The sequence below is a fragment of the Rana temporaria genome, chromosome 3 (genome assembly GCF_905171775.1).
Source record: "Rana temporaria chromosome 3, aRanTem1.1, whole genome shotgun sequence".
Classification (NCBI taxonomy): Eukaryota; Metazoa; Chordata; class Amphibia; order Anura; family Ranidae; genus Rana; species Rana temporaria.
The window spans coordinates 415,106,443-415,131,671 of record NC_053491.1 but is presented as its reverse complement, the minus strand read 5'-3'; the positions used below and the strand labels follow the sequence as shown (position 1 = coordinate 415,131,671).

The 25,229-nt window shown below is 43.2% G+C and overlaps 1 protein-coding gene across 1 annotated transcript in view; it reads right to left on the bottom strand.

The window, feature by feature from the left end:
- The window catches only part of LOC120930524 (zinc metalloproteinase-disintegrin-like bothrojarin-4), a 61,837-nt gene that overhangs the window by 20,439 nt on the left and 16,169 nt on the right, over window positions 1-25,229 (bottom strand). The window contains exons 2-3 of the mRNA XM_040341702.1: window positions 21,188-21,277; window positions 2,094-2,286 (exon numbers count right to left, since the gene is read on the bottom strand). Of these exons, the coding sequence (XP_040197636.1) occupies window positions 2,094-2,286; window positions 21,188-21,277 (283 nt within the window). The remainder of the gene's footprint in view (window positions 1-2,093; window positions 2,287-21,187; window positions 21,278-25,229) is intronic.

Genomic DNA, 25,229 nt, shown 5'->3' with positions numbered 1-25,229 from the left:
AGACGAGAGATTTGGTACTTTGGGAGTCCGAGGTAAAGGGCATTTGCATAGTCCAGTCTGGAATTCACGATTGTTCCCACCACGACTGCTACGTCTTCTTTGGGGATAAATGGAATAAGTCTGCGTAGTAGGCGCAACAGATGGTGCGCTCCGCTGACTACTGACCCTATTTGTGCATCCATTGTCATGAAGGTGTCGAAGATGACCCCGAGACTTTTGACTTTGGAGCTAGGGGTGATGATTTGGCCCAGAATGGGCGGGGGTGTCCAGGTTGTTGCCAGTTGACTCTTTCGGCTGGCGTGAAACATAAGGAGTTCTGTTTTTGAACTGTTGAGTTTAAGATAACTCTTAGTCATCCAGTTTTCTATCAAAGAGAGACATTTCTCTAAACTGAGATGATGATCCTTTTTGTATTGTATTGTATTGATTGTATTGTCTTTTATCTAAACACTTGTACTTGCCAACTGTTTAATAATGACCTGTATTTGTCAATTGACACATCATTAATTAATTTCAACTGATTTTTAAGTCACCTTTTATTAACCACTTGCTTACTGTGCACATACAGTATACCCCCTTCCTGCCCAGGCGAAATTTCAGCTTCCGGCACTGCTCGCTTTAACTGACAATTTCGTGGTCGTGCGAAGTGGCTCACAAACAAAATTGGCGTCCTTTTTTTCCCACAAATATAGCTTTCTTTTGGTGGTATTTGATCACCTCTGCGGTTTTTATTTTTTGCGCTATAAACAAAAATAGAGCAACAATTTTGAAAAAAAACAATATTTTTTGCTATAATAAATATCCCCAAAAAAGATATAAAAAAAAAAAATTCTCAGTTTAGGCCAATACGTATTCTTCTACCTATTTTTGGTAAAAAAAAATCGCAATAAGCGTTTAACGATTGTTTTGCGCAAAATTTCTAGCGTTTACAATATAGGGGATAGTTTTATGGCATTTTTATTAATAATTAGGTTTTTACTACTAATGGCGGCGATCAGCAATTTTTTTTCATGACTGCGACATTATGGCAGACATATCGGACAATTTTGACACATTTTTGGGACCATTGTCATTTTCACAGCAAAAAATGCTATAAAATGCATTGATTACTGTGAAAATGACAATTGCAGTTTAGGAGTTAACCACTAGGGGGGCGCTGTAGGGGTTAAGTGTGACCTCATATGTGTTTCTAACTGTAACACCTCTCCCCGTTTTTCAGCTCCTGTGGCCGATCGCAGGACACTGGCGGTGATCGGGTCCGCGGGTCCCGCGGCCGCAGTCACGAAGCTTCGGCTGGGCGCTAAAAGAGGATGTACCCATACGTGATTGTGCCCAGCCGTGCCATTCTGCTGACGTATATGTGCAGGAGGCGGTCCTTAAGTGGTTAAATCTGCTCCCTCATACTACACCTTGTAGTTCCACCTATTCTCGTTGTACATTTAGAATTGAATCATACATATATACCTACAGTACAGCTGTCCTTGTCAATACAAGTTTATGTTTGTGAAATATCTGTTCAGTATGCATATTTTTAAGACACACATACATTAAAGCGGGAGTTCACCCAATTCATTTTTTTTTCTCTTTTCCCCTTAGCTTCATGCTCGTTTTGTCTAGGGGAATCGGCTATTTGTTTTAAAATATGAGCCGTACTTACCGTTTTCGAGATGCATCCTCTCCGTCGGCTTCCGGGTATGGGTCTTCGGGAGCGGGCGTTCCTTCTTGATTGACAGTCTTCCGAGAGGCTTCCGACGGTCGCATCCATCGCGTCACTCGTAGCCGAAAGAAGCCGAACGTCGGTGTGGCTCTATACTGCGCCTGCGCACCGACGTTCGGCTTCTTTCGGAAAATCGTGACACGATGGATGCGACCGTCGGAAGCCTCTCGGAAGACTGTCAATCAAGAAGGAACGCCCAGTCCCGCAGCCCATACCCGGAAGCGGCGGAGAAGATGCATCTCGTAAACGGTAAGTACAGGTCATATTTTAAAACAACTAGCCGATTCCCCTAGACAAAACGAGCATGAAGCTAAGGGGAAAATGTGTTCTCTATGGGTGAACCTCCGCTTTTAAGATGATGGCCACTCTTAGTTACCTGAACCCCACAGGTCAATGCACTGGTTTTCCATTGTTGGACACTTTCCATGTAGACAATACCCTTGGCCATCCATACAAGAGGTGCCATCTTTTTTGAACAAATCGAGACAACGATTGGATTTCCCATCACATGTGTCTGGAAGGTCACACTCATGAAAGCTATGTTGGCACATGCTTCCCGCTTTCTTAAACTGTAATACAACAAAAATTCACACACATTAGCACAAGACAATTGCAGTGTTATTCAACAGCATTATCACCTACTTTAAAAGTCTGAAAATTAGGTTTAAACTGGAATTTAGGCAATGTGGTCCCAGTGAAATAAAGGGATGATAAAGTTCTCAACCATACCTAAAAGGGATCATTCACATATAATGCCATTTTAACACCTCTCCTGGCACAATTAGATTGGATTAAGCAATTAGCAATGGGTGGTTTCACAAGCTTTCACATCTCTGATCTCCGACAATTAGCATCTTCCTTGACACATTTCATGCATAGTTGCCAACCGTAAGTTTATGTACAGTTTGTAAAAATCAGTGTTTTTTTTTACAACTGTCTGTAAATATCAGGGATTGATCATTTGTCATGTTGTGTTGACTGTTTAGGTGTGAATCAGGCAAATTACTTGTTATGCGTATTGTCAGTGTTTCCATATTGTGTTTTGTACGGTTTAAATATGGGTTGTCTAAGTTTTTAATAGGAGTTGTACAATTTTTTTAAGTTGCCAGTTAAAAATGTGCTCAGTCAGTAAATTGTCCATGTTTTTTGTCAGTAAAAAATGCTGCGGTAGGTTGGCACCACTGATTTCATGATGATTGGATTAAGGCAAAGAAGTCATACGTGTGGCTATAAATGATGGGGTATATTCCAGACACTCATTAGATCAGAATAAACAGGTTGCATAAGCAGTGAAGCATTCTTAACACTTAGTAAGGTGCAGAGTTTTCTCCTTCCCCTACTTGCACCTGTGAGCAACTCCAAGGCTTTGTAATCAAAGACCACACATTTGCCAGCATACAATGTCGAGCAAGATATCTGAACTTACCAGCAAGTGATGGAAGTGAGAGTCATGTGGAGGCACAGAGGGGATCCCTCAGTTTTGCAAGAGATGTCACAATTCGGAGCTTACAAAGTAAATAATGCAACCATCAATCTCTCCCCTCATGCCAGGGTACTAGGTGTAATCCTAGACTCTGACATGTCCTTTCAGCCCCAAATCCAAACACTGTCGAAAGCTTGTAGACTTCACCTCCATAACCAGTGGCGGCCCGTCCATAGGGATGCCCGGGCACTGCCCCCCCTCCTGTAGTCACAGAAAAAAAAACGGGCCCTTTAAGAATTTTTATTTGGCTTAAAATGTAATTTTTACATTTTAACTGCAGTGATGGCGGCCGTCTATACAGGGCGCTGCGGCGCCACCCCCTCTCGCAAATAACATACATTCATGCATTGTATTGCACGAATGTATGTTATTGTCGGTTGCCAGCTGCCGCAAGTCTATTAAGATAACCGGACATAGGGCGCCGGTTACCTGAATAACGGCAGCTGGTTGGCTGAGCGGAAGTGCCTATTAGACATGTGCACACTGAAATATTTTGTTTCGTAATTTTGTTTTCGTCCAAAAAATAAATTTATTTAGTTACTCCCGAAATTCGTTTTTATTTATTTAGTTTTTCGTAAAAAAAATGCATTCATCCAAAAATCCGAATTAAGGTCGAATCTGTCATTGAAGGCTTATGGTGTCTGTCGAATGTTCTAAAAAAAAAAAAAAAAAAAGATTCGATAGAATCTTTAACCACTTGACAACTGGGCACTTAAACTCACTTAATAACCAGACCAATTTTCAGCTTTCGGTGCTCTCACATTTTGAATGACAATAACTCAGTCATACAACACTGTAACCAAATGAAATTTTTGTCCTTTTTTTCCCACAAATAGAGCTTTCTTTTGGTGGTATTTGATCACCTCTGCGGTTTTTATTTTTTTCGCTATAAATGAAAAAAAAAACGAAAATTTTGTAAAAAAATGAATTTTTCTTCATTTCTATTATAAAATTTAGCAAAAAATGAAATTTTCTTCATAAATTTGGCCTAAAATGTATAGTGCTACATATCTTTGGTTAAAAAAAAATTGGATATTATTTAGTCTGGGTGAAAGTTATAAGGTCTACAAGCTATGGTACCAATTACTGAAAATTTATCAATTTGATCACATCTGAAGTACTGACGGCCTCTCTCATTTCTTGAGACCCTAACATGCCAGAAAAGTACAAATAACCCCCAAATGACCCTTTTTTGGAAAGAAGACATTCCAAGGTATTTAGAAAGAGGCATTGTGAGTTTTTTGAAGTTGTCATTTTTTCCCACAATTCTTTGCAAAATCAAGTTTTTTTTTTATTTTTATTTTTTTTCCACAAAAGTTTCATATTAGCAGGTTATTTCTCATACACAGCATATGCATACCACAAATTACACCCCAAAACACATTCTGCTATTCCTCCCGAGTATGGCGATACCACATGTGTGAGACTTTTACACAGCGTGGCCACATACAGAGGCCCAACATGCAGGGAGCACCATCAGGCGTTCTGGAACACCCAGACCAATTCTGACATTCCTCTCCTACATGTAAAAATCATCATTTATTTGCTAGAAAATTACATAGAACCCCAAAACATTATATATGCTTTTTTAGCAAAGACCCTAGAGAATACAATGGCGGTCGTTTCAATTTTTTATCGCGCATGGTATTTGCACAGCAATTTTTCGAACGCATTTTTTTGGGAAATAAAACAGTTTTGTGCTTTTTAAAAAAAAAAACATTAAAGTTAGCCCAATGTTTTTGCATAATATGAAAGATGAAGTTACGCCGAGTAAATAGATACCCAACATGTCACCCTTCAATATTGCACACGCTTGTGGAATGGCGCCAAACTTCGCTACTTAAAAATCCCCATAGGTGACGTTTTAAATGTTTTTACTGGTTACATGTTTTTAGTTGGAGAAGTGGTCTAGGGCCAAAATGATTGCTCTCGCTCTAACGTTCGCAGCGATACCTCACATGTGTGGTTTGAACACCGTTTTCATATGTGGGCGGGACTTACGTGCACGTTCGCTTCTGTATACGAGCACGGGGGAACAGGGGTGCGTTAAATATTTATTTTTTATTTTTATTGTTCATTTTACTTTATTTATTTTAGTTTGACACGTTTTTCCCCAAAAATAAATGTTTTGATCACTTTTATTCCAATTACAAGGAATGTAAACATCCCTTGTAATAGGAATATAGCATGACAGGTCCTCTTTACAGTGAGATATGGGGTCAATAAGACCCCACATCTCACCTCTAGGCTGGGAAGCCTGAAAAAAAAAAACGATCCTGGCTTCCATTGCAGCGGTGAGTCGAAAGAAGCACTGGAGGGCGAAAGGGAGTGGGGACGTCCCCTTTTGCCTCCCGTAAGAACGGTCAAGAGGCGGAACAGCCGCCATGATCATTCCTATGGTGTAGAGAATCGTCGGCTGAAAAAAATGATATCTGAATGATGCATGTAGCTGCAGGCATCATTTAGATATCCCTGCACAAAGTCAAGGACCTCATATGACGTGGGCGGGAAGTGGTTAAAACTCATTTTTTTCCCCAGAGTATTTTCTGGGTATTGCAGAGTATTGGTGCGTGGGTATTGCAAAGTATTGGCCGGGGTATTGCAAAGTATTGGCCGGGGTATTGCAGAGTATTGTGCGGGGGTATTGCAGAGTATTGGTGCGGGGGTATTGCAGAGTATTGTGCGGGGGGTATTGCAGAGTATTGTGCGGGGGGTATTGCAGAGTATTGTGCGGGGGATATTGCAGAGTATTGTGCGGGGGTATTGCAGAGTATTGTGCGGGGGTATTGCAGAGTATTGTGCGGGGGGTATTGCAGAGTATTGTGCGGGGGTATTGCAGAGTATTGTGCAGGGGGTATTGCAGAGTATTGTGCGGGGGGTATTGCAGAGTATTGTGCGGGGGGTACAGCAGAGTATTGCGCAAGGGGTACTGCAGAGTATTGCGCGGGGGTACTGCAGAGTATCGCGCGGGGATATTGCAGAGTATCGCGCGGGGATATTGCAGAGTATCGCGCGGGGGTATTGCAGAGTATCGCGCGGGGGGTATTGCAGAGTATCGCGCGGGGGTATTGCAGAGTATCGCGCAGGGGGTACTGCAGAGTATCGCGCAGGGGGGTACTGCAGAGTATTGGGCAGGGGGTACTGCAGAGTATTGGGCAGGGGATACTGCAGAGTATTGCGCGGGGGTTTTGCAGAGTATTGCGCGGGGGTATTGCAGAGTATTGCGCAGGGGGTATTGCAGAGTATTGCGCGGGGGTTTTGCAGAGTATTGCGCGGGGGTTTTGCAGAGTATTGCGCGGGGGTATTGCAGAGTATTGCGCAGGGGGTATTGCAGAGTATTGCGCAGGGGGTATTGCAGAGTATTGCACAGGGAAGGCAGAGTATTGCAGAGTATTGCACAGGGAAGGCAGAGTATTGCAGGGGTTAATGCAGGGATGGCTGAGCAGGGATGGATGGATCTGTGACTGCAATAGTCACAGATCCATCCCACACTGCTGCTGCCATCCACGCTCTCCTCTCACACTATACCGATCGGTACAGCGAGAGGAGGGAGGAACCGGCGTCATCAAATGACGCCAGTTTGTTTACCTGTGATCGCTCCGTCATTGGAATTGCTAGCGGCAATTCACCGTGATCCGTGATGCGCCGGGTCCTCTGGACCCGGCGGTCACGAAAATTCCCGTGTGCGCGCCCCAGGGGGCGCGCGATTTCTGGGAGGACGTTACATAACGTCCACCCCCAGTTAAGCAACCACCTTGCCGCCGTTATATGACGGCGGCTGGTGGTTAAGTGGTTAAAAAAAAAAAAATGTCGACTCTTCATGTCTCTCTATGTCGAATATTTTCTCTCTATGTCGAATCTGTCATTGAAGGCTTTTGGTGTCTGTAAAATAAAGGAAAATTTATATGAAATACTTACCCTAATTTTCCTTTCCTGATGGACTCCATGGCAGCCTACGTGTGGGTTAATCCCGTCTCTCATACCTCATAGGACCCTACTCCCATAAAGCTTTGCTTCTAGCCATAGACTGTGTTCCGTAATATAGCCTACTCCAGCAAAGGGGAGGGAACTCCGGCTGCCATGGAGTCCATCAGGAAAGGAAAATTACGGTAAGTATTTCATATAAATTTTCCTTTTTCCTGACAGACTCCATGGCAGCCTACGTGTGGGAAATGACTAGCCAAACACACCCGGGTGGGCTATTGCTGGTTAACAAAAAAGGTTTAATTGACATTGTCAACAGATAAAACATGCAAACCAAAATTAACCGACGATAAAGAAGCCGGTTCTACGGAATAGTGCGTCACAAAAGTATTTAAAGACAACCAGGAAGCCGCTTTGCAGATGACTTCCGGAGAAACATGTCGGGCAGCCGCCCATGATGTCGAGATGCTCCGAGTGGAATGAGCAGTTACCGCTTCAGGAGGAGCCAACCCTTTTGCCTTATAAGCCCTTTGAATAGCTTGGACGATCCATGTTGAAATGGTTCTAGAAGAAGCCCGCATTCCTTTGTTCTTGCCATGAAAAGAAACAAACAAATGATCCGTTTTGCGGAAGGGTGCTGTAGCTTTCAAATATTGTTTTAGGACTTCCCCAACATCCAGAGGATGAACAATAGAGTCCTCAGAGGAACGAAAAGTGGGAAGGACAATTTCTTGGTTTTCGTGAAAAACTGATGTTACCTTGGGTTTGGACCTGAAGTAGAATAACAAAGTTTCGAACCAGGCAGGACTTCAATAATGCAGGTTTATTAACAACCGGTAACATACAGGTTTATGTTCAACGTATTACAAGATACAGGTCTAATCTATACAATTTCTTACAATGCAAGCATATTAGATATTGATATTCTTACCCTATAACCAAATTTAAACAATTGTGATTGTTCTTACCTTGAACCAGAATGGGTCGTATCTGTCAATTCTTGGTAACTCGTTACCTGACTGGCTCGACCGAGTTTGTAAGGGAAATTCACCTGAGACCACACTCTGGAACAAGTTAAGAAGTTTTCCCAAGTTGACTCGTACGAGGAGACAAGTTATGGACAGATATTTGCCTCCTGGTTCTGGCTGTTGGTCACCCGTGCCATAGGGTTGCATGGACCAACAGTCAGCCTGATAGACGCCTATCTGACTTGTCTGACTAACAATTGTGATACTGGTATTTATATACCCTTTACAAGCTTTATCTGAGACATCTATCCTAGATGTGATTGGTAGTTACGATCTACGTCAATGTCCTACAACCAAACAAACTTAATTATTCCTAGAATTCCTATATGTTCATTAAATATGATTTATACGGTTTTGTCCCATTAAAGACATCTGTGTAGGGATAGTATGCCGCCCAGTTATGTTAGATCAGACTCTTCTCGTTCTGATAAGACTCTGCCACCTTGAGAGATAAGAGATTTACGGCTATGGGAAAATGAACTTCTAATACCTCTCTTTATGTGATATGTCTTACTATATGTATGTATTTACCTATATTAGTTCCATAAAAGGCACTGTATTATTTAAATTCTATATACATACACACATATTACATACACATACACATACACATACATACACACATATATATATATATATATATATATATATATATATATATATATATATATATATATATATATATATATATATACATACACACACATACAAAGCTAATTCCTTTATTCAATGTATTTTAACAGTTTTTAATGAGGCACAGTAGACTCTGTCAAGACTTGATTAATGTTCAGATCATGGGCCAGATTCACGAAGCAGATACGACGGTGTATCTCAGATACACCATCGTATCTCAGCTTTTTTCAGGTCCTATCTATGCGCCTGATTCATAGAACCAGTTACGCATAGATAGGGCTGAGATCCGACAGTGTCACACTGTGTTACACTGTCGGATCTTTTTTTTGAATTAAAAATGGCGCCGGGGGCGTTCCCGCTGATTTACACTGAATAATATGTAAATCAGCGAGATACGCGAAATTCACGACCGTACGCGGACCCGACGCAGTGTTCTTACGTCGTTTCCGTAGCGCGGTACCCGTCGTATACTTACCCCTGCTAAAAGCAGGGGTAAGTATTGTTAAGTATAGCCGTCGTTCCCGCGTCGAGTTTGAAATTTCCTACGTCGTTTGCGTACGCCGATTCACGAACACGCGCGTCGCAAGTCTAGCTCCCGTCGCAACCACTGACGTCCTATTGACGTCAGTGGGAGCAATGCACGCCGGGAAATTCCCCGGACGACGCATGCGTATTTAAATCGGCGCGGGAGCGCGCCTGATTTAAATATGACACTCCCCTAGCCGCGGAATTTGAATTCCGCTGGGGGATTTAGGATCCGCCGTCGCAAGTTTGGAGGTAAGTGGTTTGTGAATTAGCCACTTGCCTCCTAAACTTGCGGGAGCGGATCTTAATTCACGTAGAACGAGCGGATCTATAGATCCGCTGCGCTACGTGAATCTGGCCCCTTAACTTTGTATCACTATTTTTGGTGCTTATCTGATCAGTTATATTTCAACTGTTGTCAGAATGTTTCTTTGTCTAATTAGTTGAACTTAAAATGAACTGTGTCCCAGTGCACTTTCACCTACTTAGCTTATGACTCCGTCTTAAGAATACCAGTTAAAGTTTAGTAAAATAAAGACATCCTATATTCTTATAGAATAATAGAATAACACTAATAAAGATTTAATAACTATTGCTTATCATTGAATAATAATATTGATAAGACCATTACTATATAATAACAATATGAATAATAATTATATAATCAGTAAAACATATGCAAATCAATATGAACAATATGAAATAATAATATGAAGTACGTTGGCTAATATGAGATTCTACAACAGACCCCAGCATCGGAACTAACACAACACGGTCTGGAAAGAAAGTGAGAAATGGTTCTTTGAATCCTAGGGAACCAATTTCAGAGACTCTTTTGGCAGATGTTATGGCAACAAGAAAGACAACTTTGAGGGAAAGATCTTTGATAGATAGATGAACCAGATTTTGTTCTTCTGAGAAAAAGTCCAAAACCAATGGGAGAACCTTGGTTTCCTTAGAGGTCTCAGCCTCATAGCTCCTTTAAAGAACTGTCTGACAAAGACATGTCTAGCCCAGGGTATTCCGGTGAAGGCAGATATTGCTGACACTTGAACCCTCAGGGAACTGACTGACAATGGTAGATCTAGCCCTGTCTGGAGAAAACCCAAAACGTCTTGAACTCTGGGATCCTTAGGTAAACCATTCATGGAGGAGGTGTAAACCGAGAACTTAGACCATATTCTTTGATAGATCTGGTCTGATCGGAAGTGGAACTGGATCCCGGAAGCTCAGCTGGCATAACAATGGAAACCAGGGCCTGTTGGGCCAGTAAGGAATTATTGCCACTACCTCGACTTCCTCCCACCTGAGTCTCGACAGGAACCGGAGAATGACTGGGACTGGAGGAAAGGCATAGGCTCTGTGGAACATCCACTGGTCTGTTAGGGCATCCACCCCGAACGCCTGGGGACAGCGACTTCTCGTAAAGAATTTCTGCAGTTTGAAGTTGCATGGGGATGCAAATAGGTCTACTTCCGGCACAAACCCTAGTGATAGGATCCAGCTGAACACTTCGCTGTGGAGAGACCACTCGTTGTTGTTGAGTGTCGTCCTCGATAGGAAATCTGCTTGTAGATTCTGATCCCCAGGGAGAAAAACTGCTGTCAGATCTGTCAGATATGTCTGAGCCCAGGACATGATCGTCTCTATCTCCTTCAGTAAGGAAAGACTGCGAGTGCCTCCCTGTCTCTTTATGTATGATATCGCTGTCGTATTGTCCATCTTTAGGAGGACTGACGACCCCTTGGTTAGATGAGAAAAGGCTTGAAGGGCACAGAAGGCTGCACGGAGTTCCAGGACATTGGATACCACCTTCCGAGGTGACCAGTCCCACTTCCCTTGAGCTACTTCCTTTAGGCAAAGAGCACCCCAGCCTTTGCTGCTGGCGTCGGATGTAATTGTGATCCAAGAGACAGGGGCTATTGAGAGACAGTTGAGGAGGTTCTCTCGTAGAAGCCACCAGAATAGACTTTCCCGCATTGACCAGGTTATTCGAACCAAATGATCCCGGGAGCTTGGATCCCATTGCTGAAGAAAACCCTTCTGGAAGGGACGCATTCTCCACTGTGCCCACCTCACCATGGGAATTGTGGACACCATGGTGCCTATTATCTTGAGGCAAAGTGAGGCTTTGAGAAAAGGAGAGTCCAATGCTAGACGAATCCTGTCCCGAACTATTGGGATTTTTTCCAAGGGTAAGGAAATGGTGCTCTGGACCGTGTCGAATTGGGCACTGAGGAATACAAGAGACTGTGTGGGATCTAGATGACTTTTCTCCTTGTTCAGAAGCCAACCGAACTCGGTCAGAGTGAGAATGACTTGGGCCCGATGTATCAGTAGTTGTTCTTTGCTCTGGGAAAGTAACAGCAGGTTGTCCAGATAGTGGTGTAGACGAATGCCTTTTGTCCTGATCAAGGCCACGATGGCCAGTAAAAGCTTTGAAAACACTTGAGGCGATGTTGTAAGCCCGAACGGGAGACAAGTAAATTGGAGATGAGTACTGCCCACTGCAAAGCGAAGGTACTTCTGAAACTCTACCGCTACTGGGACATGAAAGTAGGCATCTTTCAAGTCGATAGATATCAACCAATTGCCCGGTAGAATCGTCTGGCGTATTGTGAGTAAGGACTCCATCCTGAACTTCTCTTTTTGATGAAGGTGTTCAGGTGTGTCAGGTCTATCACTGGCCTCCAGGAGCCATTTTTAGGACCATAAACAGAGGTGAATACATTCCTTGAAATTTTTCTGCCGTTGGAACCTGTATGGCGGCGCCCTGGGCCAAAAGAGTGTCTGTGTATGTTAGAAGAACTTGTTTTTTCTCTTTTGAGCAGGATAGATTTGTGGGAACAAACTGGAGTATAGGTGGACTGACAAGTGTCCAGGAGTGACCCGCGGATACTGTCTTGATTGTCCAAAAATCTTTGATCGAGGCTGCCCAGACATGCCGGAATTGCAGAAGTCGAGCTCCAACTTGTTCCGTCTGAGCCGACCCTATATCAAAAAGACTTAGGGGTGTCACGGTTACCAGAAGTTGCCCCTTTTGTGGCCTTCTGACCAGAAGGCTGGTTTCTCCTCCAGTTCTTCCTGAACTCTCTACCAGGTTTGTACCGACAAGCCTCCCTTGAGCGATCCTGATCTTGTTTGGGAAAAAACGTTCTCTGATTGAAGGGACGGCGATCCTGGGGAAGGAACCCTGACTTAACCCCTGTGGCACGGGTGATAGCACTATCAAGTTTGTTCCCAAACAGGGAAGACCCCTGAAAGGGAATCCGACACCATGCCTGCTTGGAGGCTGGATCGGCTACCCAAGGACACATTTAGCTGTGACAGAAGAGAGCATGACCTGTGCCACTAAACGGATAATATCCAGGGAGGCCTCACCCAGAAAGGCGGTCGCCATTCTGAGTTCATGGACTGGTAGATCTCTGAACATATGATCGGATAGATTTAACAGGGTAGAATCCACTTCATCCGTCCAGGCTTCCATTGCTTTGGATAGGGCTGCGAGGGCCGAAGCTGGCTTGCAGGCCATACCTGCTGTAATGTATATGCGTTTGAGATCTGTATCAATCTTCCTATCCAAGCCGTCTTTAAATGAAACAGTGTCTTCCAGGGGTAGAGTAACATGTTTCACTAACCTCATTAATGCGGCGTCAACCAAAGGAGCAGATTCTAAATGTTTAACATCTTCAGATTTGAATGGATACATTTTTGCGACTTTAGAGAGCAATGAATTTTTCCTTTCTGTGGCTGTCCACTCATCAGTAATCATTTCTCCAAGTTCCCCTAGGAGGGGAAAACTGGGACGCTCCGTTTTGAGGTGCTTGAAATACTTCCTCTGTTTGGAAGGCGCTTCAACCGGATCTTCCCACTTTAATGCGGCTTTAACTGCTTTAACTAGATTTGGAACAAGAGAGAAATAAAATCCTGCAGAATTGACAATACTTTCTACTTCACTAGCAGAAGACAAACTTGGTGAACGATTACGCTGAGAAGGACCCGGCATTTCAGAGTCATCCTGAATATGGATTGGAGCTGGAACAATTGGAGAAGGAATGCTACAATTGGGATCAGGCTTGTTCAAAGATTCCTGAATCACCTTTCTGACCAGAGTCTCCACCTGTTGATCACCATTTCCTCTTTCACCAGTAGCACGAGTGTAACATGGATCACAGAAGGATTTGCCTTCTGGAACTTGAGCTCTGCACCCCCAGCAGGCTCTCCTAGCAGAAAGGCTGGAATGACGGTGGGAATGACGGTCAGATGTGGTTTTAGATTTTTCACTGTGATGTCTAGAAGGTGATCTGGGATGTCTAGAGCTTGACCTGGAGTGACGATGTTGCGTTCTAGAAACATCAATCTCTTCATGTACTGAGGGCTGTCGATCAGACCTAGAAAGGCTGATGGTGAGGAAATAAATTAAAAAAAAAATTGCACCTAAGAACCCAACAGACAGGTAGAGGAAAATAAAAATTCCATCCTACCTGCGGCGTAAGGGTTGGCCACTGGGGGGCAGTGACACATCCATAATAGCAGGGATACACACTGTAAACAATGCATTTAGAAAAGACATGACCATAAGGGTAAGGCATTCAAAGGAAAGCAAATAGCATGGATGTAAAACAGAGTGCCACAAGGCACCTACCTTAAACAACAAGTGATGCGCCTGGAAGCAGAAAACAGCATGCGTCAGGGAATCCCAAACACCAGCTGAGACTGACAGCTTTTTAAAGCTGCCGCCTCTGATGATGTCACCTCGCCCCGCCGTGTACGCTGCGCGCCTGCGCAGTGTCCGGCGTGACTGCGAGTACCTCGCGCGCATGCGCGAACAGCAGTACCAATCGCAACTGTGCATGCGCGAACCGGAGGAGGCTCGCACACGCGCAGTAGACTCAGGGGAGAGAGGCTGGAACGCAGGTGCGCTCCAGCCGCCATAACCGGGAAGGGCACTAGCGCAGACAAACAAACAAACATAAACAGGCTGCCAAGTAATAATGCAAATAATAAAAACTATCCGACCAGTCTGGGAGCCATGAAGCTCAGGGATGCACCATCCGGGATACCGTCTGTGGGGGAAGGCCTCCTGCTAATAGCTGGGACGTTTGGCCACAATACTGCATGCCTGCCAATGGCTGGTTCAAAAGCTTTACAAGGCATTGGAGCTTTGAATACTGCCTCTATCCACCCGGCTAATAGCTGGGACTTGTTGGACCCAAGAAACTGTACTTGAGTGCAATGACCAGGACCGGAATTTCAAAGAATCTTCATATTTAAAAAGGTAAGACTACCTAGGTCCTAGGAGGAGGACAAAAAAGGAACACAGTCTATGGCTAGAAGCAAAGCTTTATGGGAGTAGGGTCCTATGAGGTATGAGAGGCGGGATTAACCCACACGTAGGCTGCCATGGAGTCTGTCAGGAGAGGGTTTTTTCGGGAGCGGTGAATTTAATAATGCTAAAAGTGAAACAATAAAAGTGAAATATTACTTTAAATTTCATACCTAGGGGGGGGGGGTGTAAAGTTAGCATGTGAAATAGCGCATGTTTTCCAGTACATAGAACTGTCCCTGCACAAAGTGTCATTTCTAGGCATGTGCAAAAGAGAAAATTTGTTTTGTTTAGTTTCGTTTTAAGTCGTTATTTAATTAATTTCGTTAAGTTAGATTCGTTACATGTGTTAAATTCGTTTTCGGAATTCGTTCGTTTTCGACCGAATTTCGAAAAATCCGGTCGAATTCGAAAATATTTCGAATTCGGGACATCCAGCGATGTCTGTATCCAGCGACGGGTGCGGGTGATCTCCAGTCCAGCGATGAGAAGATCCATCCCAGAGCGCAGCATCGCCGACCTCAGTGACGTAGCAGAGGGTGCGTCAGAGGGGGCGGGGTCACGTGACGGGTAGCCCTGCCTCCCCTATATAAGTAATGTCACAGCTTCAGCCGCTCATTCGCTAGGCTGTGTCCAGCGGTGAGAGGAGATCGGCGATTCTGCGCTCTGGGATGGATCTTCTCATCGCTGGACTGGAGATCACCCGCACCCGTCGCTGGATACAGACATCGCTGGATACAGACAACGTTGGAGCAGGAAGCCGGGAACGAGTGTCACCGCTGGATTTTTTTTATTTTTTTTTTATTAATAAAGGACTTTTTTCTAGATGTGTGTTTGTGTTTTTTTTTAACTATTTAAACTTACTTCGTGAAATGGTAGGGGTACAATGTACCCCATTACCAATTCACATAGGGGGGGGCGAGGATCTGGGGGTTCCCTTTGTTAAAGGGGTCTTCCAGATTCTGATAAGCCCCCCGCCCGCAGACCCCCACAACCACCGGGCAAGGGTTGTGGGGATGAGGCCCTTGTCCCCATCAACATGGGGACATCCTCCCCATGTTGAGGGCATGTGGCCTGGTACGGTTCAGGAGAGGGGGGGGCGCACTCTGTCCCCCCATCTTTTCTGCGGCCGGCCAGGTTAACGTGCTCGGATAAGGGGTCTGGTGTGAATTTTTGGGGGAACTCCACGCCATTTTCTTTTAAAATTTGGGGTGGAGTTCCCCTTAAAATCCACACCAGACCTGAAGGGTCTGGAATGGATATTTGGGGGGAACCCCACATCATTTTTTTTTTAAATTGACAGCGGGGTTCCCCTTAATATCCATTCCAGACCTGAAGGGCCTGGTAATGGAAATTGGGGGTATCCCCACGCAATTTTTTTTTTTTTTTTAATGAATGGATTCGCTCTGAATTGCCAGAGCCGACAATTCATTATACTGCAAAGCAGGTTTTAAAATACTTTTTTTCCTTTCAGAAATGACACTTTGTGCAGGGACAGTTCTAAGTACGGGAAACATGTGCTATTTCACATGCTAACTTTACACCCCCCCCCCCCCAGGTACGAAATTTAAAGTAATATTTCACTTTTATTGTTTCACTTTTAGCATTATTAAATTCACTGCTCCCGATAAAACGGCCATTTTTAAAACTTTTTTTGCATTGATACATGTCCCCTGGGACAGGACCCAGGTCGATAGAATCTAAAAAAAAATAAAAAAAAATTTGACTCTTCATGTCTCTCTATGTCGAATCTTTTCTCTCTATGTCGAATCTTTTCTCTCTATGTCGAATCTTTTCTCTCTATGTAGAACAATATTGGACTAATAGTTAAGGTTAGGCACATTCGACCACAAAACGAAAACCAAAATAAAGCATTTTTTATGTCGGATCTTTCGGTTTTCGTTTTCTGTGCTTTCGTTATCGTTTGTTAAAACGATAACGAAAATACCTGAAATTCGGACAAAAATGCATTCGGACGAAATCGAATGCACGTGTCTAGTGCCTATCAGACCCAGCGGCTTTCTGAGTACAGCCCTTGTCTCCCGGATGTCTTATCCTCGGAACGTAAGGGGGCTGTGTTCCTTGGATAAGACTGACGGCCGTTTCAGCCAATCAGGTTCCCGGATTCTGGTTATCAGGAACCTGATTGGCTGAAGCGTCACCAAGGCGGGAGAAGACATTGAGGGAGGACATGGAAGCAGAAAGGTAAGTGCATTTTACAGGGATTCCACTATACCCTCGCTGCCGTTATTTCCCAGTTACAGGAACAATCTCCAGTAAGGAGATTGCATATCTGACAGTCACAGAGTATTTAGAGTCTGTATCTCACGCTGCTGCTCCCCCCCTCCCCTTTAGGCAGTCTGCTTCAGGTGTCTCATCTGCACATGGCATGGCAGCTACTGTGTGGGACTCTGTAATAAGAAGATGGGTGTGTTTCACAGCAACAGGTTGTTTTAAAATATGTCAAAAACGGGCACTCAGGCAGGGAAGAAGTTACAAAACTTTTTAATAAATGAAACAACCAAGCTACTCATTCACTCCCTTGTTATCTCTCGCCTTGACTATTGCAACTACCTTCTCATTGGCCTACTTTTCCATAGGCTATCCCCTCTTTAGTCTATCATGAATGCTGCTGCCAGACTTATCCACCTTATCAACTGCTCAGTGTCTGCCACCCCTCTCAGCCAATCCCTAGACTGACATACAAAGCCATGCACAACTCTGAGCTACATTACCAATCTTGTCTCCAAATATCACCCAAACCGTCCTCTACGCTCCTCTCAAGACATCCTACTCTCCTCTCAAGACATCCTACTCTCAAGCTCCCTTGTTTCCTCCACTCATGCTCATCTCCAGCATTTCTCCAGAGCCTCTCCCATCCTCTGGAACACTCTACCTCAACCTGTCCGGCTATCTCCTACTCTAGCTGCCTTCAGGCAATCCCTGAAAACGAATCTCTTCAGAGAAGCCCATCACACCTCCAGCTAATCTTTTACCACTTCCTTCAGCTCATTGCCCACAGTTAAAACCTTTTGCACCACCTGCCCCACCCTATTAGATTGTAAGCTCTTCTGAGAATAGCCCTCTTAATCCTCCTGTATTTTATTGTATTGTAACTGTACTGTGTCCCGTTTATATTGTAAAGTGCTGTGCAAACTGTTGGCGCTATATAAATTCTGTATAATAATAATAATAAAGTGATTGTAATTATTATTTTTTTTTATTTATTTTTTGCTGTATCTGTGATGGAATAGTTTCATTGGTGGACAGTAGAGACACTGGGGGTCTAAATGACCCCCAATGTCTCTATAAAGAGTATGGTCACCCGCCCTTGCCATCACATAGCCCCCTTGTAATATCAATAAAGTAAAAAAAAAAATTATGAAAAAATTTGTAAAAAGTCAAAAGCTGTATCTCTTTTAAAAAGGCCTTGTACGTCTTATTTGTGAAATTATGGCAAGCCTGGATTAATTGGTGTAACAAAATGTTGTTATATACTGTATATAACTCCTACTGCTGTATTTCTTTTTTGCTTTCTTGTTTTATTATGTCATATACTGTGATGTTATATACATAACCACAATGCTGGTTGAATAGTTATTCTCCATCTGAAGTAATTTTTGTACTGTATTGGTAAAATATCCAATAACATTTTTATTGACAAAAAAAGTGTGAAAAAAAAGAGAATTGTATAAAATAACAAACAAAATTGTAAAGCACCCCTGCACACACCCTGTATAAAAAGCATGGCATAGGGCAAAGAAGTGTATGTAAACATCAATTGTCCCACTCATGTGAGGTATCGCTTATAGGCTGAGTTCACACCATTGCGAATTGGATGCGGGATCCCCACATCTAGTTAGCAATAGTAGGAGATTTTGACCGGCTCTTTATGGAGCCGGTTCACATATCTCTGCAGCGGGTCCGGTGTGATTTGCACAATAACGATGTGTGTCTTTTGGTCCATTTCAGGTCCGAATTCAGCCCAAAATTTGGGCTGAAATTGGACCTGAAAAAATGCGGCTCATATATGAACCCAGCCCTAAAGAGTTGCCTATAGAGAATTTTGGTTGCCATAATTTTTTGCAATTCCATGGTTGTGTGCGCTAATATAGGACTTGACATGCTTGGTATCTATTTACATGATGCAGCCCAATATTTATATTTTGTTTGTTTGCACTAATGTTCATTTTATTGTATTTTTTCCTGAAAATATGTGTTTGATAAATAACTGCACACATATCATGTAACAAATGAAATTGAAACTACCAGCAATTTGTTCTTCAGGGGCTCTACTTTCAGAAAATATATAAGTTTGGAGGGTTTGTAGCAATATCTAGCAAAAAATGAAGATTTTAAAAATGCAAATGTATTAAAAAAATTAAAACAAATTTCCCGGTAGACAGGTGGTAAAAGGAATTTTCTATTTTTTTTCCTTACCATATTTTTATCATTATATCAAATGTAAAGATTTTTGGATTAACAGTGGAGGATCTGTAATTGACTTCATCTCATTCAACCTCTCCTCCCAGACTGAATAAACTAAACCGACTCATTCCAATGACTTGTCGGTGAAGCTCAAGGGACAATGGCTCTTTGAGCCCCATTTTTTGGTATTGTATACTATTGCTGTGCAAAAAATCTATTCAATTTTAAAATCGAGTTGAAGGTCAAATCGATTCAGATTTTGACTAAATCTATTTTTTAGATCTTTTCCCCCAGGACCGGCGCGCGGCCGGATGCCGCGGACTAGGCTGAAGCCACTGCCTCACCTAAAAACTCCTGCTTGCAGCTCCTCAGGATCGGCGCAGTGTCCATAAAAAAACTTGATTTGAATTGTAAATCGAGTTTTTAATAATAAAAATGCAGATTTTTTGAGGGGTAAAAATCGCCCAGCTCTATTGCATATAAACCTGGGAAAAAAATCCATTCACTGATTAGGCAAGTCACAGGCCTGAACCTCCCTCCCCAGAAACCTTCTTATTTTATGTTTAAAACAGACAATTACTGACCTAAACATTTGGCCAGACACTTGATAAACGCAGCACAAGTTCTGATCCCCAGACTTTGGAGCTATGTAGAGCATATTCATGATATGGAATCCATTATGCACTACAAACTAGACAGACTACTGTAGCTAATTTCAATTACACGTGGCAGGCATAGAAAGACTTCCAGTACTGTGAAACCTATGAAACCACCAGAAGACTTAAATTAAACTTAGATTAATAAGGTACCTTTGATTAATTTCTAAAGTAAACACAATGACTATGTGGCTCCTATTATCTGGTAATTTTGATACCCATTTTTCTCTCCCATTCCCCATCAGTTACCTATCCTCTTCCCTCTCTTACCAGTTATTATGCCTCCCTTAAATTCTCTTTGAGTTTCCCCCCTCGCCCCCTCCTTCAGATCAGAATACCAGATGATTATCTCTTCTACCTGACATACAAGACAACTAAAGCGGAGGATGTACCTGCATTCTCTGGACAATAGTGCAGGACACAAGGAGTTAGGCACTTTGGAGGTTATGTGTAGTGTTTTTTTTTTTTTGGCTCCCTCTTTCTCAATCTTGAATTAAACTTACCGTGTATACTCGAGTATAAGCCAACCCGAATATAAGCCGAGGCACCTAATTTTACCACAAAAAACTGGGAAAACTTATTGACTTGAGTATAAGCCTAGGGTGTCCATCTGCATGCCTCACTGTGACTCACTTTGCCTCACTGTGTCCATGTGCATGCCTCATTGTGTCCATACCTCACTGTGCCCATGCCTCACTGTGTCCATGATTAGACTGACGTTTAACATGGGAGTCTATGGAAGGGGTGCCCAGGTTTGAAAAATCGGTGCTCCCCAGCCGTAGGTCCCCCAGACAACAAACTTTGCACACTCGTAGAGGGGAAATGGGACTACATGTGTGCCAAGATCCAGGTCCAGGGGACCTACAACCTGTTGGTACCGTGTCCCCAAAATCACAGGAGAAATTACTACTTAACATGGGAGTCTATGGAAGGGGTGCCCGGGTTTGATAAATTGGTGCTCCCTGGCCGCAGGTCCTCTGGACAACAAACTTTGCACACTTGTAGAGGAAGAGTGGGGCTACATGTGTTCCAGGGGACCTATGGCTGGCTGGTACCGGGTCCCCAAAATCTGGGAGATCAGGCGCAAAAAGGTGACTCGAGTATAAGCCGAGGGGGGCATTTTTGGCACGACAAAATGTGCTGAAAAACCCGGCTTATACTCGAGTATATATGGTAGATTAAGAAAGTAAACACAATGACTATGTGGCTACTATGTTCTGGTCATTTTGGTACCCATTTTCTATAATATAGAAAATAAGAAATATGTTTTTGCCTTAATATCTCCCTCAAATCACATTGCTAATTGCATATTGTATTTGCTTGTAGCCTAAATACTGACATTTGTACTTAAAACTGTCATTTTGAAACTTTTGGATATTCAGTAAAAACGTGGCTGTCTGTGCCAGTAAATTTCCGGTGTCGTGTACATTTCAATCTGGTAGGTTGGCAACACTGGTTGCCACTCACCTGACATTTCTCGCAGCATTCCCCATCTGCACATACAGCTCCTGCTTTCAATTTACATGTGGAGGCATCACAGCAAGGATTGGTGCATTCCTAACAAGAAAAATAAAGTGTCCAATGTGCTCAGTATATAGAGGATAATACAACAGTATGAAGAAGTAGCTCTCAATATCAGTCCAGTCCACACAATGTAGAATTTGCAGCAATCAGAGGGATAAAATAATAACTATATACTATAAAATTTGGGTGGAGCCTGCGACAGTGACGTCATTATGTTTTTTTTCCTCTCAGGAGGTTGATGGGCAAAACAAACAGGAAGCAGAAAGAACCCTGTGGAGATGCCGCGATCTCCATCTTGAGTAGTGTTGAGCGGAATACGCCATATTCGATTTCGCGATATATCACGAATATATAGACGAATATTCGTGAAATATTCGTTAAAATTGAATATTCGTGATATTTTATAAAAAAATAAAAAATTGGCGAAATTTCGCTAATGCGAATGCGAAATTAATTGCGAAATTCTCGTCCGCGCATGCGAGCTAAGAACACGCGAGAACGGAGATCATTTCCTGGATCTTTGCCAGCCGATTTTCGGATCGCTATTTTGTGCTGCCCAGCGAAGCGAAGATGGTGGGGAGTAACTTTTCATCCAGTGAGGAAAAACTGCTGATTAGTGTAAGTAATTTCACCACTGTTATTTCATTATCTTTAACTGCATTTTAGACTAGTTTAAAAGTTAGGATATAAAATCAGATATTAGTATTTCCCAAACAGTGTGTCTCCAGCTGTTGCAAAACTCCCAGCATGCCTGGACAGCTGCAGACACCCTGGTTGGTAAATGTGTATTTAGGCACTTTCCTTGCTATTTAGCATAATTAACATGTTGTGGACATAGGACGTATGCGAACGTCCTAACTTCAGGGTCCTTAAGGCCCAAGGACGTTCGAAAACATATTGCCCTCTAGATGTTGCAGAACTACAACTTCCAGCATGCCTGGGCATGCTGGGACTTCTAGTTTTGCAAGTTCTGCAGGCCCGTTTTTTTTTTTTTTTTATACACAAAACACAGAGACTAAACACACACTAAACTAAGTTACCTTAAAGAAATGTACACTTACACTAACTACACAGAAATCTATCTAACACTAAGCTACACTAACCTGGACAAAACAACACAAATCTGAGCTTTTAGAAAAGCTGTTGGGTCTTTTGCTTTGAAAAAAGCAGTTGGTTATAGAAACAGGAAACTCAGATCTGAAAGCACTATAGGAAGCACAATGCTCTAAGCTCTAAGATCGCAATACACTGGAAAAACGCACAGAAACACTCCACTCTCTCTAGCCACCTTGTGAATCTGCACTGAAATACTGCTGGGAGTGATCTTATATACTGGTCGTGCAGGCAGGTTCCTATTGGTTGCTATGGAGGTTGCTAACCTCTGACAACTGTGGTAGGAGAACTCTGATTGGCTCTGATGCAAAAGAAGGGCGGAGAAAGTATTTGCGAATATTCGTAATACGAATATTCGTCAACATAAAAGGATCGCCTCAGCTACTCGGCCCAGGGTCTCTAATCATACCAGCAATGCTTTTAGACGTCGATGGAGATCACTAGGATGTGATCTGTTTTAAAAATAAATTTGAAAAAATATGAATATTCGTAATAGCGAATTTTGACCGCGATATTCAAGTTATTCGCGAATACTCGAATATGCAATATTCGTAACGAATATTCGCAATACGAATATTCTTGAGCAACACTAATCTTGAGACATATTGCTGTACCGCTCATGAATATTCTACATTTTGTAAGTGCAACTAACTTGTTTTATTAAATGTATTTTTATTAATTACTACACTATGGGAGCTTGTCTTGCTTATATCTTCTGAGTGTCACCGGTCTAGCAACAGTTCCAGACATCACTAAGAGTTCTGGGGAGACCAAATTCCCTATGCTCGGTGACACTACTTTTAATAGTGGTCATGGAAAGCTGGTAAGGAGACTACTTACTCACCCGGGTGTGAAGCACATTTGATGAAGGATTCATTTTCACAATTTTTCCTTTGTAACATTGTTACCTGCACTTTGCTGGTTAACCCTCCATTTTAAGGATTTTAATAATTTTGGGACTTTACCTTAGTTTTCCATTTACATTTTTTTTTCCACTTTAATATTTGAAAATTTAGACTTTACTTTAGTTTTCCTTTTTCATCTTAAAATGTGATCATTTTGTAATGTGTTTAGATTATTAGCGCTGCATCCACTTTTTAGATCTAAAATAATAACTTGCCCCAAACTTGCTCATCCATGTCTTTATGGACCTTGCTTTGTGCACTGGTGTGCAGTCATATTGGAACAGGAAGGGGCCATCTCCAAACTGCTCCCAAAAAATTGCGAGCATGAAACTGTCCAAAATGTCTTGGTATGCTGACGCCTTAAGTCCCCTTTCACACTGGAGGTGTTTTTCAGGCGCTTTAGCGCTAAAAATAGTGCCTGTAAAGCGCCTGAAAAATGCCTCATCTGCAATCCCAGTGTGAAAGCCAGAGTGCTTTCACACTGGTGCCCTGCGCTGCAGAATGCAAAAAAATATACACCGCTCCTAAAGCGCCACTGCCCATTGAAATTAATGGGCAGCGCCGCCGAATAGCCTGCAAAGCGGGGGCTCTTAACCCTTTACTCTGCTGCTAGCGGGGCTTAAAATCACCCCACTAGCGGCTGAAACGCACCTCCAAAATAACAGTAAAACCAGTGGCGCTTTACCACTGACGCCCCTCGCTGTCAGTGTCAAAGGGCTCTATGAGTTCCCCCTCACTGGAACTAAGGGGCTAAGCCCAACCCGTGAAAAACAACCCCACACTATAATCCCCCCTCCACCAAATGATTTGGACCAGTGCACAAAGCAAGGTCCATAAAGCCCTGGATGAGCGAGTTTGGGGTGGAGGAACCTGACTGGTCCTGACCTCAACTCGATAGAACACCTTTGGGATTAATTTGAGCGGAGACTGAAAGCCAGGCCTACTCATCCAACAAGTGCTTGACCTCACAAATGCACTTCTGAAAGAATGGTCAAACATTCCCATAGACACACTCCTAAACCTTGTGGAAAGCCTTCCCAGAAGAGTTGAAGCTGTTATAGCTGTATAGGATGCCATTAAAGTTTATCTGCGTGTAAAGGCAGGCCAATACTTTTGGTAATATAGTGTATATCAGTGGTGGCCCTATCCATGTGTCCGGCCCCCTAATCTACATTTGGGGCACCGGATGCATGGGTGTTTTCTTTTATAAACACGTGATTAGAGCCAGAGGCTCCAATAGGCTTCAAAATGAATATTCGCTATTCTCACACTGATCCTCCTCCCTACCAATCAGGAAGAAGGCCGTGAGACCCGTCACCCGATTGACTGAACAGACAGGTGATCCTATTGGACGCCTAGTAGGAGGAGGGAGGAGATGCACAGCTGAAGCCGGCGTGATGCAGAGGAGGAGGAGATGCCCGTCCGTCTCCCGTCGCATCGCTGCCCGCCCGGAACCTAGATGGGGTAGGTGATGGATGACCGACCGTGATACCCCCGGGGGGATGCCGCCGGTTGACCGGGGGGTGTGGTTGTTTGCTGTCCCCCAAGAAAAAACACCAGCCACTATATATATTATATAAATATATATATATATATATATATTATGACAGGAAGTCAGGCAAATCTGGGGGTGTTGTCACAGACGGGAGATACATTTCTGCCTTGTTTAGAAAATTCACCAATTACTATCAGGTGTCGGCTGCAGAGGTAGCCAGAAAGGTTAAAGGACGTTGGATAGCTTCAGCTGTTCAGAATGAGGAAATTAAGGCCTCTATAAATTGTCCAGAGGATTACTACTCAATGCTGCATCCTGAGGCTTGTTGAGTTAAGGAGAGCAGTGAGCTGAGGAAGAGTTCTGAAGGTGAAGTGGTTGTTGATATCTTTGCTGTGTGATAAGAAAATCAAAACGACTATTGTTTTCTGCTGGAAGACCAGCAGTGTCTGCCCAGCAGTAGGCTGTGCCAGAC